General features: G+C 37.9%; 1 protein-coding gene across 1 annotated transcript in view; it reads right to left on the reverse strand.

Moving 5' to 3' along the window:
• LOC148840962 (ADAMTS-like protein 1) overlaps window positions 1–9,092 on the reverse strand; it is a 209,111-nt gene extending 200,019 nt beyond the window's left edge. Inside the window, exon 1 of the mRNA XM_088910463.1 lies at window positions 9,026–9,092. Within this exon, the coding sequence (XP_088766589.1) occupies window positions 9,026–9,085 (60 nt within the window). The 5' untranslated portion in view covers window positions 9,086–9,092. The remainder of the gene's footprint in view (window positions 1–9,025) is intronic.
• Window positions 9,093–21,585: the final 12,493 nt, after the last annotated feature.

Below are 21,585 nucleotides of genomic sequence, written 5' to 3' on the forward strand. Positions count from 1 at the left end.
TTCATGCAGCATACCAAGCATTAGTGATGCAAACAGGGTTGTTAACTAAAACCAGTGACTACAGGCTATCCAGTGTGATTCTGGATGGAAGCAAAAAAATGAGTGGAACATGTCACAGAAAACAGGCCTGGAAGTGTAATTGCTTTTAATGTTGACTTTGAAAGCACAAGGCAGCATGGTGTTTAAAAATAGTGCTCAGAATCTTCGAAACTCAAAACTGCCTTATCTGGTCTGGCGATGAGCAAAGTACAAAAATGTGACACTTCTTTTTTTAAACTCTGTTGGCTAATGATGTCACTGTTTAAAATACACAAACTTCAGGACTTTCTGACTTTTCGTCTTCCGAAAGATTGAACAGAAGCTTTGCAGAAAAATCTGGAACGTTTTAACTTGTACCAAGATGGTTTTTTTAATACTTAAGTGTGCTTTGGTACTGTACCTAGAAACTTATTGATTGAATGAATTATTAGCTGACAGAACAGGCAATTTCACACCAAAATGTTTTAAAATGTATAATTTGCATTCAGTATACAAATGCAAAGTGATGATCAGTTTAAAGACAAAATCAACTTATTATCTGTTTTTTACATCAACTAAAAAACCTTCCTTCCTCTTGAAAGGAAAATATATATTATTCTAACTATTTCTGTAAAAAACACAGTGAGATCAGAGAACCTATGTTGTCTAAGTCAATACATTTTCAGGGACATGAATGTCCCTTCTTCTCAGTGACCAAGAGTTTAATGTCCTGATATGGCTTGAGATCAACAGTAATTGGAACCAGACTAATACTGTAAGTGTTTTTTTTCTGAAGGGGAGATTTACACAGGCTCCTGTAAGAGCAATGACCTCCCTGCAAGCAAGCATTATAAAACAGTACTTGGAAAACAATGTTGACTTGTACAAAAGAGTAAACTTTAACATACTCATTAAGAAGTACATCATCCTATATCTATATATAGGAGTTAATTCCTCTTGAACCTATCCAATAGGAAACAGCAACTACACACAGAACAATAAAAAGTTCTAGACTCCACTTTCTATGAAATTTCCTCATGATACTGCCTATATACTGTATATAACTAGCTAGCTAACAGTCCTAATTGTATGTGTAGTGAATATATGATGTTTACAGAACAAGACATTAGCTTGTGGATCACCATGTTTTGATAGGAAATATCCCACTAACTGAATGTATTATCAGCCTATAGAGACATACAAATCTACTTCATAATACAATCACACAAATGTTTTAGCAAAAAAAATTAACGGACCAAAAAATTCATTTATATCACATTTTGGGCGGAGCGGTGGCACTGTGGCTAAGGATCTGCACCTGTGGCTGGAAGGTTGCCGGTTCAAATCTGGCGGCTGGTAGAGGAATCCTACTCTGTTGGGCCCCAGAGCAAAGCCCTTAACCCCAACCCCTCCAGGTGTGCTGTACAATGGCTGACCCTGTGCTCTAACCCCTTGCTTCTCTCTCTGTCTGTGTGTCTGTGTCTCATTGAGTGCAAGCTGGGGTATGTGAAAAGACTAATTCCTAATGCAAGAAATTGTACTGTATATGGCTAATAAAGAGATCTTATCTTTCACCATAGATCTTCTTCCTCAGTTTACTGTATATCTCCTTTTTAACAACCACCTTCAACAAGGCAGAATGTCGTCTGACACACACTCTAGAAAGTTATTTCTACAGAAAGAACTTTCATGTAGAAAACACTATGCGAGATTAAGCCCTTCTAACTCTTAACTAAAAGCATAATCCTATGCTTTCATAACTTTCTTCCTAGAGAGATGTTCTCAGTGTGGTTTCCTCTAGAACATCAAACATCAGACTTAGCTTGTTGGAGCATTATTTTGGTCTTACCGGAGACAGCTTTCAGAACAGCCAGCACATCGACATCGAACTATTTACTAAGTCCTGGAGAGAAAAACTTATTTTGGCTTTAGTTCTCTCTCTCTGTCCACTTGCTTCATTTAGCCTTCTTAATATTTAAATGGGTGTCAAAGTACTATGTTTTTAGAAATAAAGGCATATCCATCCTTTCTTAGAAAGCAGATAATTCCTTGTAAGTAAGGGTCAAGGCAGCCCAGAGCCTCTTCTGGAGGCACGGTGACCAGAGAAGCACGATCCCCTGGCCAGGACGCCATTCCATTTCAACACGAGCACAAGCACACAATTTAGAGACACCATTTAGATGTGGGAGGTGGAAGGAAACATGACCACTTGGAACATCCCATGCCAACAAAACCAGAAAGAGAGATACAAGTCATGTCCAGAATTTTCTAAGGCTGGTGAGGGCAATCATTTATCATTAGAGATTTATCGCCTAAACGTGTTCCACTCTGCATCGCCACACAATTACAAACTGGAGAACAAAATCATTTCAGAGCTGGAGCTGGAAAATTTTGTTGATGTCCTGTAGAGATTACACTTTACTGTGATGAGGTCTTAACCACAATATCTACACTGAATAATATAAAATATGAATATGGACAGTTTCTGAACCGTTTCTCTGCACAGGTCAAAGATTCACACATCTTCCATCGTTGAAAGGTTTCAGTTTTTTTCTTGATTACGTTCTGCTGTTGCAGCGCCATCTACTGATCATTAGCAGATACAGCACACTCATCAGAAATTTAAATTTCTTGTCTTTAATAATTCGATCAAGTGTAATATAATATGAATAAAATGTATTACGGACATATTGTCAAAAGGTATTGCAATTGTGGTTAATCTAAAAACACCAAAAGCTGTTTATCACAAAACAGACAGATTATCTCACAACAAAAATGCATAAGGTAATTTACAGTATAAACTGTGACATGTACAATTTTCTTTTTAAAGTACACAACTGCTGCTACTACTTCTGGTTACAGAGATTGGCATACATACTACATACTATATACTATAGGCACTGTCTACACACAGAAAGTTTACACACCCTTTCCAAAGTTTTCATTTGTAATTATTTTTCAGAATGTCTGAGCATTTGTTTTTTTTACATGGACATTCTGTGTTACACTGTGTAAGTAAAAGTAACATAAATTCTGATTTCATGTCTCTTGATTTCAGGCTGTTAGACCACCAAATGTGTTACTTTGGAAAGGATGTGTTGTTTTTATATAGGCACTACTGTAGGTTATTTTGTTAACTTGACTCCTATATTTATAAACAACTTAATCAGACTAGAAAACAAATATTCTACAGGGAGATTTCACATCTCTGATGCTATTAACAATTGTCTTGCTCACAACATACAGTTTTGTAGACCACAAATGAACCTGATAGCTCTTCGGTCATTATGGGAGTGACGTTCAACTTCTGATAATTTAAAGCTATCTCAAATTAACATTAGGGACAGGGTGATATATCCCAACTAAACCCAAAGCCTGTCTTGTCATTTAAAAAATAATTTTATTTTTCTCAAGACATGAGTGGTGAGAATAAGTCAATAATTTTAACATCAGTCATTATCCTTTTAATGTGCCAACCCAATTCTTTCCCAGAAGCCGCTGTAACACAGAATTTTCCTGTAATCTGAATTTCCTGGTGGCAGGCCTGCTGAATTTCTCATTTAAAACAAATCCTAAAAGGGGCTTTATACTTGAAATAGCTTGGATCCAACCTGAACATTACAAATTTTCTTCCTGAGACAAGTGAACAGGGAATCTTTCATCAGAGAGCGTCCTTCACCAAAGCAAGTACAGGTGAGTGTTGTGACCAGACAGGCACATGACTGCTTCATCAAGGCACAGTGTCGTCTGCTGATGACAAACGTACAGTTCTGTCTGCAGATGTTTCTCTGGAGACACATTACAGCTATGAAATGACCATGTTTATCTTGTACAAGTATTCAACATCTTAATATGGTGCTAGAACACATACACTATGCCTGAGCATAATTGAGGATTGGAGACAATGTTAAGTACAGATGGTATTCAATGCACAGCACACAAGGTGCATATTTGTGGTGTACATCTCTGCATGTTTCAGGCATGACGACAGTAATGGCACTTATCCATGTACCTAATAGGAACAGGATGCAGACTGAGGCAAAATCCAATATCTTTTAAAACAAATAGCCAAAAATTAATTGTGTTCCCCACACCCTTGATTTTCCTCATGCATACTACTTTGGAAAAAATGCCGCTGCAGAATTAGAAGGAAATTACACAGCATTATATTTGCACACACTGAGAATTCACCTTAAGCTAATATGTCCGCAAAATAAGCTTTATCAGCAGAACATTTTAGTGAAATAGCTTCTTTTGCAAAAAAAAACCATTAGAATAGGGCTGCTTTTCTGTTTTAAACATGATGTAAGAAATTCATGGCATAAGATAATATCTACTACATCACATGAGCCCTGTAAACCCAGTTATATATTGTATTCTCCTCTAATTAACCCCATATTAACCTCTTTCAGCTCATTACTTGTTAAAATGTTGAGATCCTTTTTAACTCAAGCATGTCTACTGCCTCTGTTCCACAAATTACTATTCAGTCACTTTCTGAAACGGAGCTCATTTGAAGGGATTTGCTTTGCATTACACACTAAAGAGGGGCATGTTGTTTGTTGCTAAACAGGATCTTTAAAGAATCATTTAGAAATGCCATTATACTGCTGACAAAAGGGCCTCCATTCATTCCTTGTGGGCCATTAAAGTTTCTAGCAATGGGCTCTTCAGGTTTTTTTCTCGGATAGGAAAGCAATGTTTTCCCTCCATTGACTCTTCTTACTTGAAACTGAATGAAAGGAATCTGTGACACCGAATGGACATTTAAAGCAAACTGAAAACTTCAAAATGGGCTAAATCTGAAGCATTTTCTGAAATGGGAGTTTCCCCATAATGGTGGGAGAAGAAGCTCATTAAAACCTCACTGAAAAAAGGAGAGTGTTTTTGTGACATTTCACGTTGACATACTGCTTCTCCTTTTACAATGGCCCTTCAGATTCCAAATTGTACACCTTCCAGCTCAGCTAAACTCCAGCTCTGAGAAACTTAAACTCACATCACACACAACCAACTTGTAATCTTAGGTTATGACACAAATCAGTTAAAGATTGCGTGATGATCTTCTAGTTATTTTTCAACACTGCTTATCATCTTAGCGTTTCATATTCAAAATGGTGATTCTTTAGACCTCCAGCTGTTAAAGGACCAGCAGCTCCACAAGAGATCATGGAGATTCAGAAGAAAAAAGCTATTGAGCTCCCAGCTTAGATATTCCCTCTCTGACACAAAAAGAAGGCTATAACATTATTTTTAATTATGGTAGAAAAAATATTATGGGAGCTTTCTGGATACAATTGTCTACATGGTCATTGTGGATATCACCATCTAAGCAAGTTAAAGACTGAACTCATCAGTGCCCATATTGTAACATAATATACATGATAACCTATTATCTACAGTATAATATTACTGCTTTTATGCTGCTGCATAAACTGTACTCCTTTAAAGTTCCTTAGGATAAATAACTCTGCCAAAGTAATAATAACACAAATGCTACTCACGTTTATGTTGCCTAACTAACCATGCAAGTCACATGTGTATTTGTATATACGTATTTGGTAGTGAACGAATTAAATTTCCAAGGTTACAAATTTTACAAGAGGGACTTAGTCACATGTTTAAACAAAATAAACTGGAATTACAAGAACAACAGTCATCATCTACTGAAGAAACCAAACAATTTCAATGTATAATCAAAGGTCACCCTCGGCATTTCTTAACCTGATGTTTTATCTAATTTTGCTTGATGATTTCATAGTGTGGCAGGTTGGTGAGTCTCTTTCAGGGGCTTCTCCAGTTACAGCACAGGCTGAATTCGAAGCTGTAGCACAATGGATGCTGCAAATGAGGGCTGGAAAGTGTGAAAGCTTCACTGTGAATTGAGGAAAAAACAGACAACAGGGCTCTGCTGCACTCTTTACGATGGGAAGGAGTAGGCTTGTCTTTGCAAACTGAGAGTTCACATTTATACAGCCCCACAGAGAATCACAATATCTCGGCATGCATGGTACTGCTGTATGCTGAAATCTAGGGAAACAGAGAAAAACAACTCTTGCCTTGAGCCCTACTCTCAAAAGATCAGTCAGCAAACAACACTTTTTTTCACTCTGTGTAGGAATATTTCAAATTACAACAATGCTCTATATATGCATTAAAGAAATGCAGACATTCAGAGCCATTTCTGTTTAGAAGATAAAAATATTGATGTTAAATACCCACATAAACTTGAAAGCCTGTGGTTGATAAGACCAGGGATGTGAATGACTGAAAGCAGCTTGGGCCACACAACTTGCGTAGAGGATAGTAATCTTAGTTCAGTATCAGTTACAGAGCAAAATAATATCTCAAATATATGTAAAGTCTTGAACTGCAATTTACATTAAAGTTTGGAAGAAATATGCCCACCTGAAAAGTTAAAATGCTTCCCAGTTTTCAAAAACTGATCAGGACAGTTGATATACTGTACTGTACCTCAAATGAAGCCTGGAATACAGCATTCTAAATTCTCACACAAGACAGCCATTGTAGATGACTTCTGTTATCATATAGAGCTGCTCTTGCAATCTTCATTGCACTAACTATTGTACACTATATTTCTGTATTAGTCTATTTTATTATAATAGACTATATTGCTGATTTTATTTGGAACAGCTACAGTTTTAACGAAGTGTTTACTCTATATAACATTATTGATATTTCCTTATTTTGTAGCAGGGCAATACAAACAGCTTTATTTAAAAACTTTCTTGAGAATTCTGAGCCCTTCTTTTGACTACCTCTTTGACTAGTTTGGAATAGAAGTGTGTGGGCCTGACTGCCATCTTCTCTCACAAGCAAGCACAGCATCTCCATATCAAGCAATTTATACAACTGGAATGTATCCAAATTTGTACCAATTTCCTTGACTGTCAGGATTCAGCACAGTGAAAAGAAATTAATACCACAGCCATTGTCAATACTCAAGATACAGAGTAAACACTTTTACAACAACTACTGAAAGTACAATGAACATCTTGTGCAGCTTTCTCTGAATTACAAAAACTTATAGTGGGTGATCTAAATAGAACATTTGCCCTTATTAATGACAGTAACAATGGGTGAGTCTTTTCATTAATTACTATTGACCAAATAAATTAAATTGGAAGTGTAACAGACTGTTTTTATTCAACAAAGAACTGATGTGCAAAATAATTTAACTGAACACCTGAAAGACTTATCAGATAAGGAGTTCTCAACACAAGTTCATCCCCAAGCTGTGCCACTTCAATGAGAGATCACCAGACAATGTCTGAGTAGAGCTGAGTAGAGCTGGCTGAGTCAGTGAGACTAACCTCTAGTATCTTCACTCTGGTATCATGGTACAAAATGGACCAACAACCTGTTAACACCTTTCTCAGCACATCTGTCTTTAGTTTTGCTGCTTCAGCTCCAAGATACACTGGTTAGAGCAATAAATCACAGACTCAGTAGGGGCATGAAAAATAACTGCCAAGGCTACTCCTCTTTAAACACCAACGTAAAACACAAATCTATGTAAAATAACTACCCTGCCATTCAAGTTCCAGAAATAAGTATAACACGACAAGATTACATCCGTGTCCCTAACATGAGCAAATGAGTAAGAAAAAAATGTGTTAAATAAAGGGTAAAGCACTCGGAAACAGGTTCTAACACCCTGTACACATTCAAGGCAATTGAGATATACAGTAAATGATGGTGGTCAAACATCTAATCCCACCAAAAAAAAGTTTTAAAAAATCACTTTAAAATGATAAGGAAAAACTGCACAAATAAATCCAACTGGTTTTCTTCATTAACCACGGTTTAAAAGAGCTCTAAGGAGCGCTGTACCACACTCCTACACCTGAGCTAATGAGCTTTCACCACACCTGCACGGCGGAGCTTGACAGTGCTAGGTGTTCCGACATGTCAATTCCCCACGGGCTCAGTGGACACAGACACCTTTGCCTATCTGACGTAATTGCTAGAGGTAACTGGCTCCTGCCCGCACTCACGGAAACGCTTTACATCAATGATATCCGCACAAGACTGGCCTCATAATCTCCACCCGGCAAAAAAAAAATAGCGATATCCATGTCCACTCGCGCGGTGGACGAAGAAGTACTCTGTCAGTTCCACTGTGCGAAGCAGTTTTCATTCTGCACACAGCAGATGAATGGCAACCAGCTTCACACCGGCGATGCGTTGTTTTTTGAGCACTTCCCAATAAAATGTAATATCACTGCATATTTGGGAAGGCTATCAAACATTTCTTGTAAGGCGCACCGAAATTAAACAACCTTGAGAATCTAATTACGCTACAGGTTGGCCTTCCATTCCAGCCTAAATAAACAGTAAAAAAGCAACTGGCTTAGTTAATGCAAAAAAATGGAATTCAATTCAATATGTGAAACCTAAATCGGTCTAAAAATAAAACACTGACTTTGCCCCTTTCACCAAAGTCCTTGGTTTTTATATTAAAAATCTGAAACATATTATACAAACTCTAGAAGACAGTAACAGATACTGTACATCCAGTAGAATAGTTCTGTACTCTCTTCAGCATCTCATCTAATAAGACTTCTTGAACATAAATAGCAGTCTCCTGGTTGCAGCTGTCGATAGTTGAGGTTAGACAACTAAATCATCTACAGCAATAAGCACAATAGTCATTTACCAGAACATAGCAAGTGGAATTAAATTTTAAACACTGACAAGTGCGAACTAAGGACTGTGCAGTAAGAGTACATGGTAATTATGGATTTTCAAAGTTAAGCCGCTTACTAAAAAAAAACATCAGTACTTGCAAAAACATCTGCAACAGGTTAATGCAAAAACATCTGTATAGAGTTTACATAATGTAAATCTGTTGAACATTTCTTTTTTGTGTTTTACCTGTTTATTTTTAATACCTTTCATTTACAAAGCATGTCATAGAACGCTTTCAACAAAACCAAACCTTTCAGAGATGCTCAAAAAACAGATTCAGATCTTTCGGTCTTACCTTGCAGAGCAGAAGAGACGTGCAAAAAAATCCCAGTGCCTCGAAGATAAAGCTTGCCATTTCCAAATGTCACTTTTTATTAAAAAAAGACTGATAACTGAAAGAGGATGAAGCGGATTCAAACTGTAATGTGGGCAAATCTATTATTTGACCATGAACAAGCAAATCTCAGCGACCATCCGTTTCTTCCTCTGTCACAATGCAAATGTAAAAATGTTTGTCATGACATGACACTTCATAGTTGCTTCCAAGAGTTTTGTGTCTGAGAACACGTTGTTGCTAAATTTATGTTTGCATACCAAGCGTGCGTCAGTGAGGGGGCTCACCCACCTTACATTCTTAAAGGAACAGCATCTGTCTATAAAACGACTACTGCAGCATTGCAAGAATTCACCGTTCACCTTTCTAAAAACGCCGTTCACCTTTCTAAACCGATGTCTTCTTGAACATGATATCAGCGTTCATATAATTTTAAAATATTAAAATAAAATATTTCCTTTTGGGGGGACATTTTTGGAGAAAAACAATGATCTTCTGTAACAGATTCTATAAACGTCTGGTACCCCATATTCTAAAATTATGAACTAATAGATTGATTCCAGTGAGGCTCATGAGATATTGAAATTGCAGCAAGTGCTTGAATTCATAAATTCGGTTTCAATGTTTCACCAAGTTTGTAAAGACCGAATAAAATACCCACTTACCTTAAAAACGTATTATTAAAATCTGCACGAATGAGAAAAATAAAACAACATGAATCTTATCTTGATGAAATGTTCATTCGCGTTTACAGTACTTTTTGGCTCCTATAAGCCAACGATATTGCTTGTGCTGTTTTCTGAAAAAGCCTAGGACGTTCAATTATCTTCAGTTCTCCCAAATTACCCTGGCTACGCCGAGACAGAATGCTGCATACTAAACCAAGTTTACAAAAAACACCACTCTTCAATTAAACGTTATTCTTTATTAAGAGATTCCTGTTATCTTGATAATTATAACAATAATGCAAATGTACTAACTGACCTCATGCATCAATGGAAATACCAGATTAAATCATGCAAAATGAATTCTGTGATTTAGCTATTAAGCTCGTTGTTTTTCCCCAAGCTAAAAAATAAGAATTCCATTTCAATATGCCCGGGTAAGTATACCTGGTTGAGGTCAAAATGTTTTAATATTACATTCAATAATAATTGTACACATACCAAATACTGTATAGTACTTTTCAGGAATGTAAAAAAAAATATTCTGTGACTTGTTCACATTCTATTGTGTGGTCTTTTATTAAATTTGGAGCATTATGATTAAGACATATAAAATTTTAAATGTATCTATCTCATTATTGGCCTGCCCTGAAGAGTAAAAGATTTCTTTCTTGCTTTTCTTTTCACACTATACACCTCTGATGGAACTGACTGAAGCAGCAACACAAAATGATCAGTTTCCAGTAATAATACAAACAGCTGAGGTTTAGGAGTTCTTGATTTTTTTTACACTTGTGGAATACCTATTGGTATTTTTTAAACTGCCCAGACAGAAGCGTGAACAGGTTTATGGCAACGTACACCTGATCCTGTTGAGTAATTTCTTTAGACAGCAATAATAACAGCAATAATTATTTAAAAAATGTCTCCCTGTCTTAATACGCTCACAGGGCCGTCTGAGATGTAGTTTGGGGGCACGGTGTACAATAGCGCAGGTATGTAAGGTATGAGGTACACGAATTGTTGCCTGACACGCAGAATGAATTCAGTTTAATCTCCATTAACACGCAGAGCAAAGGAATGTCAACTTTTTACCTTTGAAAGAAACGTTTAATTGTTTCCATTCCACTCAAAGGCAAATAAAAAACAGCAACACAGAGTGTGTTCAAAATGTAATGTACAGTACCTGCTTTGTATGCTGCCAGTGATAAAGCTACTGTTTGAAAGTCAGACAGAATCTAGAAGCTTCTAGTCAAACAGTGACCCAAACCGCTATGATATAAATACAGGATAACATTAATTTTTCTACTTCTTAGTCCTGTTATTCTGATTCCCATTTTTCACACTGATTATTTCTTAAATATAGAACGTCACTGAGATGATGTGTAGTGAATGTGAACCAGATTTCTCGGGCACCAACAAACATGACTATCATGACTTCTTTTTCATCTTATCTGACATCATATTAGAATGTTACAGAGTAAACAACATTAAGATGGTTAAAATGAAAATGTGTTTTGTTGACAATTCTTTTCTTTCATCCAGGTACTGGCTCATAAAATAACCCTTATTCTCTTGCTTCTTATTTTCTGCAAGACAGATTGTAACATTAGCCATCTTGGTTGCTGTATGGAGGTCTTTTAACTTATGATTTGCCTCACAACAATAACAATTTAAATTTGATTCAACTGTATATTGCATATTCATGTGTGTTCTGTGGAATTCTGCTGTTACTGTTCCTATTTAGAATATTATAACTGACATCTGAAATAAAACATGAAAGAATTTCACTTTTTTATCCCCACAGCTTTCAACCATTTAAATTTAAATTGTACATAGGCTGAGTTTACTCCTGAAACACACCCATTTGCTTTACAGACTTTCAGTCTTTCAGCCAGAAGTCTCCTGGCCACCACATACACCTCAGAGAAATACCAGGCTTCAGACTCCCTCTGTCATCCCTTTTGCTACTAAGCAACAATGCATCTTTTCCATCATCATGGAGACAACACTTATGATCAGATATATTTCTCACCTCTGAACGTGGAACAAGCTTTGCCTTCTCTTCAGTGAAGACTGTTCAAGTTATAGAGAAATAAGTTTATTCTGAAATGTGGCTCATTGGGAGAGCAAGAATCGATTCCAGCAAGCAACTGGTGCAAGGCAGGGTACACCCTGGACTGGACGCCAGTCCACCACAGGGCACACACAGACACAAACACACTCATTCACACACCAGGGCCAATTTTCCCAGAAGTCTGGGATATATCTTGAATAGCACTGAGTAACAAGAATAACACTGATTGATATTGTTTGTTTTTCTTTTCTTTTATGAACCCTCATGTGGTCAATACAACATTATTTCTTTTATTGAAATATATATGTTCAAGGATCCCATCTAATCATTTTTTTAAAATAAGACAAGGTATCAGCTTCAACAACAGGACTGGGCAACTAGTTCCATACCCCAACAAACACTTGTGTAAAGATACCCAGTTTGGTATCCTCTGTGAATTTGACTAGTTTTTAAACTATGGCATAATCTAAATCACTGATATAAATTGAAAGAGCAGTGGTCCTAGTTCAAATTCCTGAGGCCCCACACTAATTACATTGCCCCCAATTTGTAGATTTACTCTTTATCTGTACCCCTGTTTCCTGTCCATTAACAAATTCCCATCCATTTGCCACAGATGCCTACAGCAATTGCTTGTAGGTTGCTTGTTAAAAGATGTCAAACTAGTTGGTTAAGCACCTTTTTGAAATCTATTTTAAATATCCCTTAAAATCCTTAAAATGCAGAGGATCCTTCAGTTCAGTCATAATGACTGCTTCCATAACCTTGCATGTAAAAGAAGTAAGAACTTTTCAGTCTGTAATGATTTGGTATCAATGTGAGCTAAAGCAGATGAATTGGCAGTGTACATGTTTTGGAGATCTTGAGTGTACTGCTTTCCTCTCTCCGGGGAACGAGAGGCAAGTTTGACAACACATGGCAATTTCAAAATGACCGTCAAAAGAAAAAAAAATAATTTGGCTCAAAACCTCTGAACAAAAAGCTCCACACTATAAAACTTGCCTGTTACACAAGCCAATAGAGCTCTAAATGTGTCTGCTCTGTCATAACACCCTGTTGCTCTGGGCAGGAGCTATGCTCTCACCAGTCTCCTGAGTAAAGCAATCAAGTTTTCAATGCTCGACTGATGCTCAGCTATGAAGCCAGGGTTCGGTGATCCTCCACCTTCCCCCCTTAGACACAGTGGTGCCACCATGTTGACTAGATTTTAATTTAGATTGTGTACCTATTGTGTATAATTTATGCTTTTTTGTGACTCTACAACTCTTTCACCTGGTCCTGGCCTGCTTCTCTACTGTGGAATGTTACACTTCACTGGACAACCCCCGGACACACACACTCCACCGGATCCAGTCACAGTCTAAACCAGTACTGTTGTCACCAGCGTATAAATCTTTTAACGTGTCTTAAAATCTTTTCAGGGATTGTTCTACACTTAAAATCAGACAAAAACCTCATCTGTACACACTAAGTATGAACCTGACAGCGAGAGCTTGGAGTACTGTAGGTTTGTACTGTAGGTTTGTTTTACTCAGCAGAGGGATTAAAAGTGTAGGATTAGAAACGTGAGGTTCCAGGTGCTGAGCGTCTCTGCATGCCTGTCACAATTGAGTTACACAAATGTCTTTCCCAGTGGAGGCAATGTGCTTTAGCTTTGCTTGCCAAAGTTTATTCTTTTCTTATTAGATTTCATGATCTTTGAGATTCCTGAGTAGCTCATCTAAACAAAAAACACAAATGCTGGTATATGACTCAAGTTAGAGTGCACAGTGGGCTTTGTAGGCACAGGCTCAAATCCCAGCTTTGCCACTAGTTGACTGTGTTTAGGATTCAAGCGTACACTTTATTAAAAAGGCACTATGTTAAAGTTCTGCCAAGCATACTGTAAATGTGTTTCCTGTATTCCCAGTGTGCACTGCAAATCAGCATGGACAACATCAGAATTATCAAGTCTCAGAGGTTGTGTCTAATTTCGTTTCTTTGTTATCTAGTTTACTTCCTGTATCCACAATGACTGTACTCCAACACCACTACATACACGACAACTGAATGTCAGCCAAAAATGAACTTAAAACTGTACTAGTTGTAATATTTATTAATCACCATATTATTTTTGCACTGTTCCCTGAATTACTTTTGCACTGTTTTTGTCCTGTTGTATACTTTTCTCTGTTTGCGTATTTGCACAGTTTTTGATTACACTGTTATTGTTATTACACTGTTATTGTTATGGTGTTACTGTCTATTGTCTTGTCTTCTGTTCTATTTATATATTGCCCCTGAGAGACTAATGAGAAACACTTCTCACTATACTATGCACCCGTGTAAGTATAATGACAAATAAAGTTGAATTGAATTGAAAGGATGTGGTACAAGAGTTCCCATCTCCAGCCTCTTTAAATCCGCAGCTAATTAAAAATGAGGATAGCCTTCAGCGCTTCAATCAAGCCAATAATTACAATAGGTAATTAAGGGTCAAGGTAGAAAGTAAACCAGAAACTTTCTTTCCTCTAAGATTGAACTTGTGCACCTCTGGTTTGGTAACTCAGGAGGCCATTTACTTCTCCAAAATTTGATGGAGGGGGAAAGGAAGAACATATGATGACTAAAAACAACAAAAACACATTTCTATGGTCTTCATGCCGCAAAGTAACCGTGAAAGATGAGAGCTAATTTTTACCTGCATGAAGTCAGCCAAATTTGGGGAAAAGAGTGGGGCTGTAGCACTGTGTTTGATAGCAAGGGAACAGCATGAGTAGTGTGACCTGTTGTTGGCTTGGTTTACATATTCTAAAGGAGTTCTTCACACTATGAGCATTTTTCCATTTTTATATTGCTACATTGCCTATTACTGAATAGAGTATGGTCCTTCATTGAGGCTTCTGAATATGATAGTGAACTATCACAGTTCCTTGTATAGCTTCTCATACTTAATCACTGTCTACCATGAGGTCAAACATTTGAACTAGGGAACATCTGAAGGCAACTGCTGGAGAGCTCTTTATATTCTTACTAAGGATTCAATCACACCTTCAGGTGTGAGTTAGGAAGACTGCAGTAGGGCACAGCTCTACGGGAGCAGATACAGTAGAGTTTAAGACTCTGAACTCTGAGGAGTTGTGGGCCTGAATCCCCGCTGCAGATTAAAATACTGTTGCTGTAACCATGAGCAATGTACCGTTTGCTCCGGTCAATGCTGTGATGGAATAGCAATGGGAGTCACATTGTCTCGATCCAATCAACTTTACTAAACAGAGATAAATTCTAATCTGATGAGCCTCTAGATTCAAGTATGTGCTTCGCAGAACTTTGTACATTGCTAATTTATTTCAAATTTAAAGCTACTTTTGTTCATAGAGTAGGCAGTGATGTATACTGTAGACAAAAATGTATCATTAAAATCAAGGGAAGTTTTGTGAAATTAGTAAAATGCACTGGTAAGACCGCATGTAGAATATTGTGGACAATTTTGGTTAAGATAATGTAAACACTTTAATATTGCCGCTCTGGAATCTGTTCAAATACATTCTGGGCTTATAGGAATGCTCTAATCTGACAGGCTAAAAGGACTGAGAATCTTTTTAGTCTTCATCAGAGCAGACTACTACAGGACCTAGTGGTCAAAATCTTCCAAAGCACTGACAAAGTCAATCCTATGGACTTCTCGGATTCGACAATGAAATGCAAAGTTGAGAACTCAAGTGGAAATTGTGGAGAAATGCTTTTAAACTAAGAGCAGGAGGAAGTTGTTATACACAGAGGTGTGTTAGTATAGAACAAGCTGTCCAGTCATATTGTTTGAGGTTGATACACTGCTTTATTTCCAGAAATAGCTCATTGGATCAAATTTACTATGGAAAAAACAAATCAACTAAAAAGGTCAACTGGCCATCTCTACTTTCTTACTGTTCCTATATTCTTATGAATTGCTGTATAAAATGTATTGAAACCTGACAGAGTTTGGCAAATTAACTCCAAACTTAGTATCATTAAGATTGCACAAGACAGATAAACGTCACGACTGGCAAACACCTGGCAGATGACATGGGTATTGCATGGAAGGAGCAAAAGAACATACAAAAGTTTACAAATGCAAGGAATCCATTCATCCTCATCCTTCAACAAACAAGATATACATGAACACTGATAATTTCCTAGGCATAAACCAGGCTGGCTGATCGACCATCAATTTTTTTTGCATCACTAAATTTACAGGCCTGTAACACAGTCCTCTTGCTTCCATTTAAACAATTAACTCCAAATATATTATATTTCATTATAAAGTGCCTTGTAGACATACTCAGTCCCCTGCAGTTTTTTGTTAACATTTTGTTGCTTTAAACTTGTAGTCAAGACATTTTCAAGACAAGTTAGTATTTGTTATACTTATACAGTAATACATTTCACACATTCAAATCAAAAAACAAAAAGAAGAAACAAACAGGTAATTCATGTGAAATGAAAATGGAAAAATCACAAGTCCTATACTGTGACAAACCTATATTAATTTCCAAGATTACCTTGAGGAGAAATACAACTACTGGAGTTAAGTGGCTTTTGCCTTTGTGCAATAGTAGTGCTTAAGATTATTTCAGAATATACTGTATACACCTATCTCTGTAAGGTCCCTCAGTTAGGCATGCAGTGAAATGCAAGCAAATATTCAACAATGAAGACCAAGAAGCTTTGAAAACAACTAACAGATAAAATTGTAGCAAGGTGCAGATCAGGAGAAGGGTATAAAATATTTCAAAGACTGCTAATATCTCTTTGAGCATGCTGACGTCAACCATTAAGAAGTGGAAGGCACCCAGACAGTGTCTAGATCAGGCTGTCCCTCCAAACTTAGCAGCTCACTGAGAAGAAATCTGGTCTTTGAAAGCGATCCAGAGTTCAGTGGCTGACATGGGAGAAAATGCCCATATTTTGGTATAGCTCTGCTTCTCACGAATGTTGTGAGGAAAACCTGTCTCAGACCAAAATCTGGGACAAAAATTCACCCGAAGGACAATGATCCAAAGCGCAAGGCCAAAAAGTGGCCTACAGTATGAATAAGAAAGTGAATGCCCTTTAGTGGCCCAGTCAAAGTCCTGACTTGGATCCTATTGAGAATCTGTGGAAAGACTTGAAAACTACAGCTCTGAAGTGATCCTAAAGCAAATGAGAGGGATTGGACAAATCTGCTAAGAGGAAACGGCAAACCTTGCACCAAGCTATTATGCAAAGCTGGGAGAAATGTACCTAAAAAGACTAAAAGGCTAAAGATACTTCCACCATTATATTGAGTCCACAGGCCTGAATGTTTATGTGACCAACGTATTTAATTTTTCTCTTCAGTTTTTGCTGGCATTTGCTGTTATCTTATCCTTAGAATGTCGAATACTCTTCAGTTTGAGCATTCAGGTTTTGAATCAAATATTAAGTTTAACAGAGTGTTGTATTTCATTTTTATTCATTATATAGTTTCACAGAAATGTGACACCAAAGGAATGGTGTGAACACTTTTGCAAGGCGCTGTAGTTCACATACTGTACAATTAAGATCTGATACACTAACCAAGAATACTGTCTGACCTCTATTTTCCTTTCAAGCTAACAGCACCTCTGTCTTAAGAACCGCTCCACTGGTTTAATCAGACTTGGCCGGCACCAAAAGCTGCTTCAGAATTGCAGCTCACAAGTTGGGTTCATTTTCCCACCCTCATCAACTGTTTGGCAAGATGCTGCCTCTTACACAAACTGCTCCAGTTCCTCAACTGCTCGTCCATCAGCTCCAAACATTGCAGGCATCGTTCTAATAACAGCATGATTTCTAATATGGTGAAACAGCAAACAAGAAGGAGGTCTGCCACTTTGTTCTCAAAATTCAAACTGCTGCTGTCTCAGAAACTGTTTAAACTTTGTCAGTCTTGTTGTACTGAAGGTTTCTCCAGACTTTCAATCTCACATGTTGCAGTGACAATTTTTATACCTAAAGCAGCTTAGTACCTGCTCGGTAGTACATGGCCCATGCTGCAAACTGCTCTTCTTCAATTTTCTGACTAATGAACTCCAATCTTATTGGGTCTCATTTTAGTTCCCCCTTAGTTTAGTTGAAGTCCTCTCCCGCTGCTAAACTAAGTGGGTTGTGACTTGCTTAGAATCCCTCAAAACTGCTAGCCATTTTCTACTTTTTATTTGTACCACACTACTGGGTATCTGATGAGATTAGAATGCGCAAGACATCAATTAAGATGTTGCTTTAACACTGTGTAATCCTGCTCTTTCACATTTGTATTGTAAATTTATGTTGCCAGTCTCAGTTCATTACAATACAATGCAAACTAATAAAATACTCATATATTTACTGTTCCTTGCGTAAACCTAAAGCACAAGCCACAAAAAATATAATATGTATACTGTAAATTATAGCTATAGTTTGTTATGTGATTCACAGTAAAAAAAAACAAACAGGTATACGCAATGTAATTGTTTTTTTATGGCAATTAAGATGTTCTGTTGGTTGTCAACTGCAAATGGGGTACTTTAGGCCTATACTCTCTAAGAATACCATGATGTCACGGTCTATTAATACTAAACTTAACTTACTTAAAGTAAAAAGTATTACTTAATTTAGGAAAACAATCTTAAAAAAAGAAAGAAATAGCTGTGCAACAGTATGAAGCAATCATTGAGCCAAGCACATTTTCCAGTTTGGGAATATCCTATCCAAATCCTTTAATTCCTTCGAATACATTGAATTTTTTTAATTCATTTCATTCAAATGCAACTACTCTCTTGCAACTACTCTCTTGCAGTCAATACAAAACAGTCACAGGGGGGTACCTTTCTCAAATACGCAAGACTTCGAAGACTGAAGATGTTGAAAAGCTAACATCAGAGTGAAAACAAAGCCTGAACAAAAGCGTCAGCTGTATTGTTACAGCAAAGGCCAGGCACTGAAGCTGGCAAATGCTCCTGCAGCAGCAGTCAGGGGGAAATAAATATCCGAGTATCAATTTCATGTACAAATACCGGTCAATAACCGCATGAGTGCAAAGAACTGGAGCAGAAGAGGACAGCAGTCGGGTTCCAGCTTTTATACTGCAAGAAGCCCAATATAAATCATTGCTTTTCATTACCATATTTGGACACTTCTGCATTCATCTGTTTAAGATCTGCTGTCTATGTCTGTTCTTCCTGCCCTGTCACCTCTCCATCAGCTTTTCCTATTGGCAAAAAAGGAGAGAGCTAATCCTGATGGCCATCAAGATTTTAGATGGTATTGATTCACCCCCATTAATGACATTTACCTTGCCTCCATTTAGCCATTAACCTTTGAAACCTATACTGGATCTTGACAAAATAATGCAAGCACCGAAAGATCAAACATTAGAAATGCTTTACACAGTTAGCCAAATAAATATTACTCATAGCTGCACAGTGGAAAAAAGATGAAGTAGTATTTGATGCTTATCCCAGGAGCAGTATGTTCTGCCTGTGGCAGCAATTAGCAATTAGGCATTGAATCAGCTAGTTTTCTGAGTTACATCTTGTGTCGCATTTTACTACATTTTGAATCTTTTAGCCCAGTTAGTCATTCTAGAGCTCTGTGAAGTTGGCCCCCCTACAAACAGCACAAACGATGAAATCCCCCTCATCAACCGTTTGTGTCAGTTTTTGCTGTTGAAAGTAGAGTTTGTGCAGCTTTCGTTTCCGAGATATAGCGCCTTGTTTTTTCAGGGTCATGATGTCACTCAGCCCCCCTACAACGTCATAGGGGAACCGGACCAGTCTCACTCATCAGTGCTGCCTTTGTGCCGTATGAGGGGGGTTTTAAAACGCTTGTGCTGTTTGTAGGGGCGCCAACTTCATGGAGCTTCATGCCCATCTGCTGATCAACGTGGCTGGGAGACCTGTAGACTTTTGCTGTTTCACCATTTTAGAAACCATGCTGTTATTAGAACGATGCCTGCAATGTTTGGAGCTGATGGGCTAGCAGTTGAGGAACTGGAGCAGTTTGTGTAAGAGGCAGCATCTTGCCAAACAGTTGATGAGGGTGGGAAAATGAACCCAACTTGTGAGCTGCAATTCTGAAGCAGCTTTTGGTGCCGGCCAAGTCTGATTAAACCAGTGGAGCTTTTCTTAAGACAGAGGTGCCTTGAGAGGTGTAGGTGGTCTGTAGCTCAAGATGGTGTCAAGAGGCAGCTGTGAAAGAAGTAAAATGTACCTCAAGCTGGTGAATCTCTGTACTTTGCATAAACTGTGTGCATAAACCATGCACTCTATACAGAAACCAGCTAGTCTACTGGGATAATGTCTATTATTTTACGGGCTTACATTGCTTACTAGCATCCTAACTTGTATGATTGTTTTTTCTGTTTACACTGTTTTTTGTTTCTTTGTAACACTGTTTGTATACCTGTGCATGAGTCTATGTAAATATACTACTCTATGTTTTCGTTTTTCCCCTTTCATCACCCCCTGATTTGCAATGACTGCTATTAATGATGAATGACTGACACTTGTCCACTCCACCTGAGGAGTAATGGAGAGAACAAGAGCAGACACAGGCCCCCAGACGTGCATCACCGAAACACCCACCTTTTGTGCTGGTCGCACAATGCAAACAATAAACCTTAAGTGCCAGCAGTAGGACGGACAACTCAACCAAAACACTGAGTCCTACAGGCTCCCAGCCAGCTACAAAGAGTCACTGTCGCACAGCAAGCCAAGGATGCCCGATGCCAACTCCACCTCGCCCAATCCTGCAGAGATCAGCTGACCCACGGAGCTCCCAGCTGACAGTGAAAAGGAAGGGTGTAGCTAGCACTCTCTTCGAGAGGTTAAATGTCACTGCTGCGGTTAGCATTGAATACAAATCCTCCCAATTATCTGATACAGAACCTAATATGATCTTTGTTCCAGCACACATACTGTGTAAAGATTCATATATGTATGATTTATTTAAAAACGTATTTACAGTATCTGCAATCAGGTGACAACGCCTCTTCTGCGACCATGCACTGGTTGGCAAAGTATTGGCATGGACAGTGGCTCATGACAGTGAGAATATCTGTGCCCTTTGCCTGGCATTTGTGTGTCAGAACACTGGCAGGGTATTGCGATTCTTTTTGATCTCAAGCGACCCTTTAAATGACTGTGGCTCTTTTTGTCAGTGGAATTTGGAGCATTTAGATGTTTTCCACCACCACCCCCAAGTCAGCTTGTGTTCACGCTGGGCAGCCCCTGAAACCAAAGGGGTCTGAAGAATTTGTGGGCACGCTCAAATTGGCAAACGATGGCGGTGGTTCAGAATTCATGGAAACGCATTCTGGAGACACAATCTAGGCACTTACAGTACATGAGTAAAATGTAAGGAACAAAAATGTTGCAGAATTTGCCAAAAATATCATCAATGCCTTACAACATAATTACATGAGCTCTGTAGTTCAAACATATGTGATATTTTAACGCTCATTTTTGTCTTCAGTGTCTGCAGTACCCAAAAGCACTACAGAAATCACAATCTCTTATGAGAACAAAAAATGTGGTGCAAATGTGAACCAATCCAGTTGGTGCAGACCTCGGTAGACGTTGGCTTGGTAGTTTAAATTAATGCTACTCATGTTGTATTTTTACTTCAGTTGCCAAATTCTCTGGTCAAGGTAATTCTCTCTTTCCGTGAGTGAAGTTCACAGCCGGATATTCCATTCCATTTTATTTGATAGTATTTTTTGCAGTCTGAGGTGTTTCTTATATTACTTTCGACTCTCTTACACAATGCAGGTACAATCAGCC

This window comes from Atractosteus spatula, chromosome 1 (genome assembly GCF_055471065.1).
Source record: "Atractosteus spatula isolate fAtrSpa1 chromosome 1, fAtrSpa1.hap1, whole genome shotgun sequence".
Taxonomy (NCBI): Eukaryota; Metazoa; Chordata; class Actinopteri; order Semionotiformes; family Lepisosteidae; genus Atractosteus; species Atractosteus spatula.